At 45.8% G+C, this 14,357-nt stretch overlaps 1 protein-coding gene across 2 annotated transcripts in view; it reads left to right on the forward strand.

Moving 5' to 3' along the window:
* Positions 1-14,357, forward strand: part of NUP205 (nucleoporin 205) — a 273,168-nt gene that overhangs the window by 178,898 nt on the left and 79,913 nt on the right. For both annotated transcript variants that reach the window (XM_068118821.2, XM_068118813.2), the window contains exon 25: positions 13,072-13,143. In XM_068118821.2, the coding sequence (XP_067974922.2) occupies positions 13,072-13,143 (72 nt within the window). The remainder of the gene's footprint in view (positions 1-13,071; positions 13,144-14,357) is intronic.

Genomic DNA, 14,357 nt, shown 5'->3' on the forward strand with positions numbered 1-14,357 from the left:
CGGTTAATGCGTATCGAGTATTCTGCGGCCTAGTACTCGGAGGCTTCGGCTACCGTACCGTCTCCGACCTTGTGGTTTTGTTTTTCTCTCAGCGATTCATCGAATGCGCTGAAATTATTTTCGTTCTCTGTTTCATCCCAGTCGTTCACCCCATACCTCCTTGTTTAATATCTCTACTCACAAAAAAGAAAAAAAAACCAAAAAAAATATTTCCTTCCCAGGTCTTATTCGTTTATTTGTTGTTCTTTTTGTTCGTTCGTTCTTCGTTCGCGATCACGCGATCACGTGGTTAGAAATGTATAATCTCTCCCCTGAACAACTATTTTCTCTCATATATTATAACACCCTTTTCTTCTTTTCCTACAAAAGGATGCTTTCGTCTTGCTCACCAAATCTATTCATTCCAAAAAATATATATAATACCATCTCTTACAGTTCCTCCTTTCTACATTCCCTAAACTATCCAGAACTCCACCCCTCCTCCAGTGTCCTCAAACGTATTTTTGACTCGGTCTCAAACTCATTTTGCAAAAAATGTTCGTTTCCCATGAATCGTACACTTTTCAAAATCCAATCTCACCCCTCCCCTCCAAATCCTCCCCATCACCCATCCCTTTCAAATCTCCCCCCTTGCCCCTTCCCTCCCCTCCCTCCTAAACTCCCCCCACACCCCTCCCCTCCGAGACTCTCCCTCGCTCCTCCCCTCCTAGACTCCCCTCTCACCCCTCCTCCTCAAAGTATCCTCCCTGCTTCTTCCCCCTTCCAACTTTCACCTTCATCTCCCCCAACCTTCTGCCTCACTCTTCCCCCTCCTCAAATAACACCTCACTGTGCCTCACCCAATCTCCATCAAACCTTTTGTCCGCCCCATTCTTCCCTTTCTCCAAGCTATTCTGAAATCTCTGAAATCTCTGACACACCTTCAACAGCTCTCCCTACCTCTTCCTCCTCTTCCACATCTTACCCTTCCTCTTCCACATCTTACCCTACCCCTCCCCCCCTGTTCTGGACCCGATGCCCCCCTTCCTCTTCATTAACGGTATGGACCTCAAACATCCGGGGCCTTCGCTCAAACTTGACTGACCTCTCCATACAGGTTGCTTCTGACAAACCAGATGTGACCTGCTTAACAGAAACTTTCCTCCTTCATGATGTCTCTGATGCCTTGGTATCTCTCCCAGGTTACTCCCTCCTCCGGTATGATAGACCTGAGCCTCGTCCTGGAGGTGGGGTTGCTATCTTTATAAAAAACTCTCTTCCTCACTCGCCCTCCACTGCCCTCTCTCCACCTCACCCCCAGGAATACCTTTGGCTACGGCTTCCCCTTCGCTCCCACCTTTTGTTCATATGTGTGTTGTACCGTCCACCAATCAGCGATGACTCCATCTACATCTCACTGTCTGATAATATGGACCAACTTCTATCTACCCATCCCAACTCTCTCTTCCTCATATGTGGTGATTTCAATTGTCACCATGCCAGTTGGCTGGGTGTGGATACCTCTCTCACCAGCCATGGCTCTTCAGCAAAGGACTTCTGCGACTCACTGGGACTGACACAATCTGTCAATTTCCCGACCCGGATCTCAGTCAACGGAGCATCTTCTCTTCTGGATTTGGTTATGACAAACTTCCCTGAAAATGTCTGCTGCTCTTCTTCTGCTCCAATCGGCTCATCTGATCATGTGCTTGTCAAAGTGGACATCTCTCTGACCATTCTCAGAGAGCCTCCTCAGCGTCGACGAGTCTGGCATTTCACTCAGGCCAACTGGCACGGTCTTCAAGCAGCTATCAATCATCTGGACTGGTCTCCCATCTCTACCGCCTCTGACATCAACTCATCCTGGGAATTCTTTCAAAGTAAATTGCTCTCTCTCATGCACAGATTTATCCCATCTCGTCTTCAGTTGTCATACCCTTCCTCCCGTCCATGGTACACGGAATCTTGTGGTGAGGCTGTTGCCCTGAAACAACTTGCTTTCGTCTCCTGGAAAGCAAATCCAACGGAAGGAAATCTCATTTCCTTTCACAAAGCCCGAAACAAGTGTGTGTCCACCCTCAGGAGAGCCAGGAAACAATATCTCACCGTTCTCAAGACCGAACTCTCTTATCTGTCTCCCTCTTCCAAATCCTGGTGGTGTCTGGTCAAATCTGTTTCTGGTGTTTGTTCCCCGTCCATCCCCTCCCTCACCTCAAACGGCTTAACGGCTGACTCCGCACGTGAAAAAGCTGAATGCCTCAACTCTGTGTTTGCCTCTAAATCTTGTATCCCAAACCCATCCCTCTCTGTACCCACCGTACCCAGTCGTACCCAGCTGCTCCTGGACTCTGTGTCCTTTCCTCCTGACAAGGTGGAAAAGTTTCTGTCAACCCTCGACTCTGATTCTGCAACTGGTCCTGACGGCATCAGCCCACGGGTCCTAAAATCATGTTCTTCTGCTCTTTCACTCCCTCTTTCTGTTCTCTTCACCCTCTCTTTTGCTCAAGGTCATCTGCCATCTGCTTGGAAATCAGCCAACATCACCGCTTTGCACAAAAAAGGTGCAAAAACAGATCCCAGCAACTACAGACCAATCAGCCTTCTCCCAATTATCAGCAAAGTCATGGAATCCATCATTGCTTCAGGTATGAAATCTTTCCTCTTCTCCAATGGCTTGATCTCTGATCATCAATTTGGTTTCAGACCTGGTCACTCTACTCTGGACATGCTGCTTCTGCTTTCTCAACAATGGATGGAGGTCCTCAACGCCAAACAGGAAATTAGAGCTGTCTCCCTTGACATTTCACGTGCCTTCGATACGGTCTGGCACCCTGCTTTGCTCACCAAACTCTCCTCCTTTGGTATCCATGGAAATCTCCACGCATGGCTGGCGGACTTCCTCTCTGGTCGTAGTAAACGTGTGGCCCTGAATGGGTTTCTCTCATCTCCTCTTCCTGTTCAGGCTGGAGTTCCCCAAGGTAGTGTTCTGGGCCCTGTGCTTTTTCTGGTCTTCATCAATGATCTCTCTGACTCTCTTGAAAATCCTCTCTATCTCTTTGCTGACGACTCTACTCTCTGTCGCTCCATTCCTCATCCCTCAGATCGGCAGTCTGCAGCCTCCTCACTCTCTGCAGACCTGGACAAAATCACAGACTGGGCAAACAAATGGAAAATGTCTTTCAATCCTGATAAATCTCACACTCTTACGATGTCTCTCCGAAAAGACCGACTGGAAAACCCTCCCATCCACTTTCTGAATAATCCTCTCCAAGAAGTTCTGTCACTCAAGCTTTTGGGTCTCACTACTTGCCATGATCTTTCCTGGGAAAACCACATTTCAAATCTGGCCTCCAAAGCCAGTCGCCGACTGGGCATCCTCCGTCGTGCGAAGTCCTTCCTTGGCACACCTGAGCTCCTCACCACATACAAGGCTTTCATCCGCAGCTCTATGGAATACTGCTCTCCCCTCTGGTCTGGTGCTCCTGCCTCACACCTAGACCGTCTTCACGCTGTTGAAACCAAAGCGTTCAGAATCATTGGAATCTCCCGCGATGAAGCTAACTCCAAGGGCCTTTCACTCACTCACCGCAGGCAGGTTGGTGGTCTTTCCGTCTCTACCGACTCCTCTCTGGCCTTGCCCCCCCAGCCCTCTCTGGGCTCTGTCCCCCAAATATTCCTACAGGTCGCACAAGATCTGCCTGCAACCCTCTTATGGTTAAACTGCCAAAATCAAGACTTTCTGCTCACCTTCACTCCTTCATTCCTCTTTTCTCCCGCCTCTGGAACAAACTCCCTCACTCTCTTCAATCCCACTGCACCCTCCAGGTCTTAAAAACAGCTGTTCACCACCATCTCTTATCCTCCCCCATCCAAAACCTTGATCTTTTCTACCCCCGCTAATTTCGGTCCCCTTGTGTTTTATACCTCTCCCCCCCGCCCTCCCCCTCCCACGCCTCCTGCCCCCAAGCCCTCTCCCTCCCACACTTCTCCCTGCTCTCAAATGTTGTGGTTGTGTGCTTCCCCTTCTCTCCCCATCTTGTCTGCCGCTCCCTCTTTTTGTGTGTTTTGTTTGTCTGGTTGATTTGTTTGTGAAATAAATGTTAGCTCTTTCACGAGCCTCGATTCAGTATACAAAAAAAAGAAAAAGAAAAAAAAGCTGACCTGAATTATAGTAGTAAATTCATTCAAAAAGAACCCGGGCAACGCCGGGTGCTTTCGGCTAGTATATATATGTATATACAGACTTGGCATTTAATATGGAATATTTTTTTTGTGGGGGGTGAACTTACTTTTCAAGATGTCTTAGAACCAAAAGTTCATTGGAATTATGTTGAAATTATTCTAGATTTTGTTAATGTGACCTGTAAAAGAAAGAAAAACCACATTTGACATTTCGAAGCAAATAAATTGATCCTTGAAAGTGATGTAAACTGATATCGAACTCAATTCACGGACAGTACTGTGTTAAACTTCTGTATGTTTTCCAGAAGTATCTCTTTATTTTTCACATTAGCCAAATTTTTTTTAACAAAAACAAAAGTTAAATTACGACTGGGATTGCGGACAGTAAAATTACAGTTCAGTACTTCGTGTAACCCCCACGAGCATTCAGGAGAGCACGTACACGTCGAGGCATGCTGTTCACGAGATTTGCCAAGGTTTGGACAGGAATCGCTTGCCATGCAGTGACAATAGCCTGCTGCAATTCACGCACAGAGGTCGGCTGCTGGTCCAAGTGGTCGATTTGACGCGTTAATTCTGCCCACAAGTTCTCTATCGGATTAATATCCGGGGACATGGCAGGCCACTCCATATGCTCTACACCACGGTCAGCAAGAAAGTGTTGGATCATGCGAGCACGATGAGGCCGTGCATTGTCATCTTGGAAGACAAAATTTCCTCGAAAGGCTGCACGAGCAAATGGAAGCAATGTTTCTTCCAGAATGGCCCTGTACTTGAACTGGTTCAGGTTTCCATTCAGAACAACCAGGTCAGTTTTGCCCCCTGCATGAAAAGCAGCCCAAACGGTCACCCCACCACCTCCAGCTTGGACTCTTGGCACGATACAATCTTCGTTGTGGGCTTCATGCACTTGTCTGCGCACTCGGACGCGGCCATCTTGACGATAGACTAGAAATCTAGACTCGTCACTGAAGGTCACGTGACTCCAGTGTCCTGGCTGCCATTGACGGTGCTCTCTGGCCCACTGCAATCGGCACTGGCGGTGTTGTCTGGTCAGGCATGGCTTTCTCAGGGGACGCCTGGCATGATAGCCTGCTTGAACCAGTCATTGGTTGACTAGCCTTCTGGATACAGGCACATTTGTCAGTTGCTGCCACTCAGCCCTAAGCCGATTAGCTGACTTGGTACGGCCATTGCGGACTAACCGGTGCAGCTGGCGATCATCCCTCCTTGTGGTTCTGCGGGGACGTCCTGGCCTCGGTATTGGAGTAGGGACACCCCTCTGAGCATTTCGTTTCAGGATCTTTGACACCTGACCTTGAGTGATGCCATACTGCCGAGCAATAGCACGCTGTTTCATGCCGTAATTTCGTAAAGCCACCACTCCATGACAAACAGCATTGTCGAGTTGATGGACCATCTCCAGAGGAAGCGGAAATAACTTTTGGAGACGTGCAGCAGTTGTTTTCCACTAATACAGAACCCAACAACCCTTGTATACCCGACTGTGAAGCCAATCATCAAATGCACCTGTCCGTACATTTTGCCACGCCACCTGTGATATAATCCTGTTGTTGACTTCTTGCTGCGACAGACAATCAGTGACATGGTTCTTTTAACAAATAAATCACCAAAGTGTAAAAGAAACTCACCAGATTGATATACTGAGTTAAGAAAGTAAACCCAAGTCAAGAAAAAAAAAATTCCATATTAAATGCCAAGTCTGTATTTATATATATGTGTATATGCATATGTATATGTATATGTATATTTATGTGTATATATATATGTATATGACTCCATGGTAAGATCTCCAACCTTTAATTGAACAAACAATGACTCAACGTTTCGATTAACAACATGTGAAGCCACACGCCTCCGTTAATCTTCCTCAAGAGTGATAAAATCATCTCTACATCCCCTTACATGCACAGTGGGTGGGGTATATGCAAAGTGGGGGTGGGCAATGCTGGACAGCCAATGAAACCGTATCACACCGCTCTTGTGAACGGAGACGTTACCGACCAAATTCAAAAATCAACCGCATATTAACAGCTCAAAATAATCCTGTAAGCAATGCTGGATTATAACGCAAGTGTTGAGAAAATCCAGAACAATCATTACATTTAATCAAAAGTTAAACTTGCAAACAATTAAATTGTAAATTAAATTAAAACTGTAAATATATTAAAGCCAAAATTTTTTAAGACAAAATAAAATTGTCACATTATCAAGATCATCACATGTGGCCCTATGCGGTAAAGGTGAATGCGGGAAGGAGGTTGGTTTTAGGGGGGATAAAATGGGGGGGGGGCGGAAACCAGAGGGGGTTGAAAGTGGAGGGGGGGGGGGGGGTGGGAGAGGGGTGGTTTGGAGGGATTGGAGGTGGGAGGGGGCAATTTGTCCGAATAAAAACCTTGTGTGATATATTATGTGGACTCGTTGTTCAAAGTACGGAATGCCTGCTTCGTTTACACAAGAGTGGGTCAAAAGCTACCGGTAAGTCAACGACCTCTTGTGTGATCGAGGTAACAGTTTCTTCTGTGTGCCAAGCCTCCAAAACACGTCTTCTGATTCTGTTGGGTGTGGAGCCCAAAATATCAACCCTGTCCCATAAAGGTGTGTGGCCTTCCTTAAGGCCGTGTTTGGCAATAGCAGATCTGCTAGGATAATTACATTCAAATGCTTTTTTGTGTTCAGTAATACGTTGACCTAAGGTCCTCCCGGTTTCACCCACATACTCAGCTCCACAACCACAGGGCACCACGTATACCACCCCTGACCTATCCTTCCTCGGAAGCTTGTCCTTGACCCTCATAAGGGCTTGGCGAAGGGTGAAAACCGGTGTGAAACTCACCCTCACTCCTGCCGATTTCAAAATTCTGCCGACCCTCTGTGAAACCCCCGGTACAAAAGGGAGAACACACCAACCCTTTGGGTTGTTCTCGCGGTCTCAGCCTGTTGTGTGGGGAAGCCCTTATCGTTTTCCTGTTGGGTAGCAAGCTGTCAGGATAGCCATTTGCCCTTAACACATTTTGAAGATGGTCCACCTCACTCATCTTGTCTTCAAAGGTAGATGGTAAATCACGTGCTCTTTTTGAGAGGGTGTGCACCACCGATCTTTTGTGTTCCATTGGATGGCAAGACTTGAAATCAAGGTAGCGATCAGTGTGTGTAGGTTTTCTGTACACCGTTACCTTTAAGGCTCCTTTGGGATCCCTTGCTACGAGTGTATCCAGGAAGGGAAGGGCTCCATTTTTCTCCTCTTCAATGGTGAAATTAATGGAGGAAAAAGTTTTATTTATGGTCTCATGGATGATGCCCACCTCATCAGAATGACAGATGACAAATGTGTCATCCACGTACCGGAACCAAACACGTGGTTGCACTAACAGGGCTGGAATGGTGCGTTCCTCCAAATCCTCCATCACCATGTTGGCAATCACAGCCGATACCGGGGAACCCATGGCGGTGCCATAAACCTGCTTGTAATATACCTCATTAAATACAAAGTAGGTGGAAGAGAGGCAGGTAGAAAGCATGTCACAGACGTCCATCGGGCTTAAAGCTCCCGCAGTCTCTTTCCATCGATCATCCTCCATCAAACGCCGGTCTGCCACCTCAATCGCCAGGGCTATGGGCACGTTGGTAAATAAAGACACAACATCAAACGAAACCATGGTCTCGTGTGCCTCGATGGTGAGCTGCTTCACTCTTTCAGCAAATGCTGTGCTATTGTGTACGGTTCGCTCTGTCGTCCCCACCAAATGCTTCAAAATGTTTGCCAAAAACTTGGATAGAGCATATGACGGACCATTAATACAGGAAACGATTAACCGGAGCGGAAATCCCTCTTTGTGCACTTTCGGTAGCCCGTATGCCCTGGGAGCCACGCCCGTACTGCTGTACAGACGTTTGTATGCCGCAGCTGATAATCTCCCAGTCGCTTTTAATCTGGCAAGCATTGAGTTTAACCTTCGTTCCTGCTTCTTCGTTCTTCCTCCTTCTTTTTGGCAAACATTTTGAAGCATTTGGTGGGGACGACAGAGCGAACCGTACACAATAGCACAGCATTTGCTGAAAGAGTGAAGCAGCTCACCATCGAGGCACACGAGACCATGGTTTCGGTTGATGTTGTGTCTTTATTTACCAACGTGCCCATAGCCCTGGCGATTGAGGTGGCAGACCGGCGTTTGATGGAGGATGATCGATGGAAAGAGACTGCGGGAGCTTTAAGCCCGATGGACGTCTGTGACATGCTTTCTACCTGCCTCTCTTCCACCTACTTTGTATTTAATGAGGTATATTACAAGCAGGTTTATGGCACCGCCATGGGTTCCCCGGTATCGGCTGTGATTGCCAACATGGTGATGGAGGATTTGGAGGAACGCACCATTCCAGCCCTGTTAGTGCAACCACGTGTTTGGTTCCGGTACGTGGATGACACATTTGTCATCTGTCATTCTGATGAGGTGGGCATCATCCATGAGACCATAAATAAAACTTTTTCCTCCATTAATTTCACCATTGAAGAGAAAAATGGAGCCCTTCCCTTCCTGGATACACTCGTAGCAAGGGATCCCAAAGGAGCCTTAAAGGTAACGGTGTACAGAAAACCTACACACACTGATCGCTACCTTGATTTCAAGTCTTGCCATCCAATGGAACACAAAAGATCGGTGGTGCACACCCTCTCAAAAAGAGCACGTGATTTACCATCTACCTTTGAAGACAAGATGAGTGAGGTGGACCATCTTCAAAATGTGTTAAGGGCAAATGGCTATCCTGACAGCTTGCTACCCAACAGGAAAACGATAAGGGCTTCCCCACACAACAGGCTGAGACCGCGAGAACAACCAAAGGGTTGGTGTGTTCTCCCTTTTGTACCGGGGGTTTCACAGAGGGTCGGCAGAATTTTGAAATCGGCAGGAGTGAGGGTGAGTTTCACACCGGTTTTCACCCTTCGCCAAGCCCTTATGAGGGTCAAGGACAAGCTTCCGAGGAAGGATAGGTCAGGGGTGTGGTATACGTGGTGCCCTGTGGTTGTGGAGCTGAGTATGTGGGTGAAACCGGGAGGACCTTAGGTCAACGTATTACTGAACACCAAAATGCATTTGAATGTAATTATCCTAGCAGATCTGCTATTGCCAAACACGGCCTTAAGGAAGGCCACACACCTTTATGGGACAGGGTTGATATTTTGGGCTCCACACCCAACAGAAACAGAAGACGTGTTTTGGAGGCTTGGCACACAGAAGAAACTGTTACCTCGATCACACAAGAGGTCGTTGACTTACCGGTAGCTTTTGACCCACTCTTGTGTAAACGAAGCAGGCATTCCGAAGCAGGCATTCCGTACTTTGAACAACGAGTCCACATAATATATCACACAAGGTTTTTATTCGGACAAATTGCCCCCTCCCACCTCCAATCCCTCCAAACCACCCCTCTCCCACACCCCCCCCCCCCTCCACTTCCAACCCCCTCTGGTTCCCCCCCCCCCCCCATTTTATCCCCCCTAAAACCAACCTCCTTCCCGCATTCACCTTCACCGCATAGGGCCACATGTGATGATCTTGATAATGTGACAATTTTATTTTGTCTTAAAAATTTTTGGCTTTAATATATTTACAGTTTTAATTTAATTTACAATTTAATTGTTTGCAAGTTTAACTTTTGATTAAATGTAATGATTGTTCCGGATTTTCTCAACACTTGCGTTATAATCCAGCATTGCTTACAGGATTATTTTGAGCTGTTAAAATGCGGTTGATTTTTGAATTTTGTCGATAACGTCTCCGTTCACGAGAGCGGTGTGATACGGTTTCATTGGCTGTCCAGCATTGCCCACCCCACTTTGCATATACCCCGCCCACTGTGCATGTAAGGGGATGTTGAGATGATTTTATCACTCTTGAGGAAGATTAACGGAGGCGTGTGGCTTCACATGTTGTTAATCGAAACGTTGAGTCATTGTTTGTTCAATTAAAGGTTGGAGATCTTACCATGGAGTCATTTGGATATACTCCCAACCGCAAATCTTTGCTTATATATGTATATATATATATATAGAGCCTTAAAGGCTAGGACGTGCCCGTACGTGGGTGCCCGTTCGGAAAAACATTCCAAACCGCGTGGCAGTAACGACCACAGAACCCCCCCCCCCCCCTCTATTTACATGAAATGGTTTGGTCCATTCGCAAAGCCAAAGTGAACGACCACAGAACCCCCCCCTCTATTTACATGAATGGTTTGGTCCATTCGCAAAGCCAAAGCGAACGGCGAACGGCTAAATCGCCATAGCTCGGTAACTACTTCTCCGATTAATATGAAACCTTGAAAAGGCACATCCTCAGGTCCCCAGCAATATACCTGGCAAGTTTAAAGTATATCGGACCCGTGGTTGTCGAGAAACAGCGGTCACAGACATACACACAGACATACAGAGATTACTGGAATTATAGATAGAATAATAAATAGATAGAATAATGGTGTCACAGAAATATATATACAGACTTGGCATTTAATATGGAATATTTTTTTCCTGGGGGTGAACTTACTTTTCAAGATGTCTTGGAACCAAAATTTCATTGGAATTATGTTGAAATTATTCTCGATTTTGTTAATGTGACCTTTAAAAGAAAGAAAAACCACATTTGACATTTCGAAACAAATAAATTGATCCTTGAAAGTGATGTAAACTGATATAGAACTCAATTCATGGACAGTACTGTGTTAAACTTCTGTACGTTTTCCAGAAGTATCTCTTTATTTTGCACATTAGCCAAATTTTTTTTTAACAAAAACAAAAGTTAAATTACGACTGGGATTACGGACAGTAAAATTACAGTTCAGTACTTCGTGTAACCCCCACGAGCATTCAGGAGAGCACGTACACGTTGAGGCATGCTGTTCACGAGATTTGCCAAGGTTTGGACAGGAATCGCTTGCCATGCAGTGACAATAGCCTGCTGCAATTCATGCACAGAGGTCGGCTGCTGGTCCAAGTGGTCGATTTGACGCGTTAATTCTGCCCACAAGTTCTCTATCGGATTCATATCCGGGGACATGGCAGGCCACTCAATATGCTCTACACCACGGTCAGCAAGAAAGTGTTGGATCATGCGAGCACGATGAGGTCATGCATTGTCATCTTGGAAGACAAAGTTTCCTCGAAAGGCTGCACGAGCAAATGGAAGCAATGTTTCTTCCAGAATGGCCCTGTACTTGAACTGGTTCAGGTTTCCATTCAGAACAACCAGGTCAGTTTTGCCCCCTGCATGAAAAGCAGCCCAAACGGTCACCCCACCACCTCCAGCTTGGACTCTTGGCACTATACAATCTTTGTTGTAGGCTTCATGCACTTGTCTGCGCACTCGGACGCGGCCATCTTGACGATAGACCAGAATTCTAGACTCGTCACTGAAGATCACGTGATTCCAGTGTCCTGGCTGCCATTGACAGTGCTCTCTGTCCCACTGCAATCGGCGCTGGCGGTGTTGTCTGGTCAGGCGTGGCTTTCTCAGGGGACGCCTGGCACGATAGCCTGCTTGAACCAGTCGTTGGTTGAATAGCCTTCTGGATACAGGCACATTTGCCAGTTGGGCCACGTGGTCAGGAGAACCTCGTCCCTTCTGGTTGCCTTGCCGTCCCACCGTGAGCGCTGGTCAGGGTGTACTTCAAGCTAAGCTTAAGTGTTAAGTTCCTCCTTGCCCTCGCAAGGGAAAGGCTAGGGTCAAGCTCTTCCAACTCAGCCCCAAGCCGATTAGCTGACTTGGTACAGCCATTGCGGACTAACCGGTGCAGCTGGCGATCATCCCTCCTTGTGGTTCTGCGGGGATGTCCTGGCCTCGGTATTGGAGTAGAGACACCCCTCTGAGCATTTCGTTTCAGGATCTTTGACACCTGACCTTGAGTGATGCCATACTGCTGAGCAATAGCATGCTGTTTCATGCCGTAATTTCGTAAAGCCACCACTCCATGACAAACAGCATTGTCGAGTTGACGGACCATCTCCAGAGGAAGCGGCAATAACCTTTGGAGACGTGCAGCAGTTGTTTTACACAAATACAGAACGCAACAACCCTTGTATACCCGACTGTGAAGCCAATCATCAAATGCACCTGTCCGTACATTTTGCCACGCCACCTGTGATATAATCCTGTTGTTGACTTCTTGCTGCAACAGACAATCAGTGACATGGTTCTTTTAACAAATAAATCACCAAAGTGTAAAAGAAACTCACCAGATTGATATACTGAGTTAAGAAAGTAAACCCAAGTCAAGAAAAAAAAAAAATTCCATATTAAATGCCAAGTCTGTATCTATATATATATATATATATATCCCTTCCCATCCTCACCCCAAAACTCAGGTTAACCTGGGTGACCATGTATCTCCCCACCCCACTTTCTACCCGCATGTCCCCCTTCCCTTACCAACCCCCTCCACATTTCCCCCGATCCCACCTTTTAAGTGTTCATGCATACTCTTATCACACAGAACAGCATTAAATGTTTCACTTGTTGCTGTGCATCTAAATGTTGGTGCTGCAAAAGCCATTGTATAATGATTATTATCTGAGGTGTTTCCATTTGGTGAATGATTCTGTGGTAGTATTTTATCCTTGGTATTGCTTGGCAATGATATTGTTTTTTTTCTGATAGAAATATTTTGATCCATTGATACATGACAGTACTTGTTATGGTGTTGCTTCTTGTACTTGGCATTTTAGCTTCTTCAGTTGACTTGATGTACCGATAAACCTCACTTTCATGACTGTAGCTACTTTATAATAAAAGCCCAAATGTTTGTCTTCAGGCAAGGCACCTGAGACAAGACAGCCAAATGATCGTTTTAAAACAACGTTTGTTCCTCCCATCTTGATCCGCACCTCTCCCCTCCCTCCAGGCTCTGAGCCAGATAGAAACTCTGCAGAAGAATTGGATAACTATATGCTTTTTGGAGAGCTCAAAATAAAAGGTGAGATCATGGTTTGGCCTATGTACGCTGCTGTGCGTACACTGCTGTGCAAAAGTCTGAGACATTCAGGAGCATCAAAAAATGTACTCAAAGCCTCCAACACTGTTTTCTACTATTATAACAACATTGACTGTTCTTAACACAGCTAAGTTTGGATGAGAAGAAAACAAGCTTGTCACTTAAGCAATCTTTAATTCACATTGATCAGAATTTTCAACAACTTGTGATGACAACAACTCAAAGTAAACTAGACATGAGCAGCTAATATGAAGTGTTGTTTCGCTAATCCATCACATTTACCAATCAAGTTTAATTGATGACTCATTGTCTGGTGTTCCTCGTTAATAACATCAGATGGTCGTGTTCTTCATCATTAACATCAGGTGAGCTTCTCTGCATATCCATAAATCTAAAAGCCCACTTTTCATCCTGCAGAATACAGATCATTCTGATTAACTGTTGGTTTTAATTAAAACAAAATGGCTAAAATTTCAGTAGAAGGGCACTATGGGTTTGTGTTTCTGCAAAAACATGGAAAAATATTGAGTGAAATGCCTTGCGTCAATCTATTTTCAAAGTGTGGTATCTGAAGCACAATGAGCAATTTCTGAGAAACATCATCTTTAATTGACAATCCCAGGACTAGAAGACTTTAAAAAGCTGTCTATGTTCTAACAAGGATGAGCTGTCCTTTAAGATAATGGCCCGGTTGCATAAATAATCTTTGAGGAAACATTTGAGGATTTACTCATATATCCTTAAGTTTCCCCTTGAGGGTGGTTGCACATACGAATATTCCTTAAGTTTTTCCTTAAACTCAAGAGAGCACCCCCACAACCCTCCATCCTTAAACACCAACCATTGAGCTTCCAAAAGGCGCTCATCATGGGAATTGGTCATGAAGATGACGATGATAGCGGCCTGACGCCAGAGGTTTATACAACAATACTTCCGCAATTGAGAAACGATTGTACATTGCAAAACACGCTCTGAGCGGCAGCACAGTGACTTGGATACCATTTTCACTCTTTCATGACAACCAGAATATTTTGCTTGTAGTTTCGCACCCATATTTTCCTTTCACAATTTCTCATTTTCGTCATTCTCGGAAAATTTCCAAATGTTTGCTACACACATAACACATTTACAACAAGCGTTACGCCTAGGTCCCCCGTCGGTGAAGTGATGAGTTGACAAAATGGAAGACGCAAGGC

This window comes from Myxine glutinosa, chromosome 1, assembly GCF_964187855.1.
Source record: "Myxine glutinosa chromosome 1, kmMyxGlut1.1, whole genome shotgun sequence".
Lineage (NCBI taxonomy): Eukaryota > Metazoa > Chordata > Myxini > Myxiniformes > Myxinidae > Myxine > Myxine glutinosa.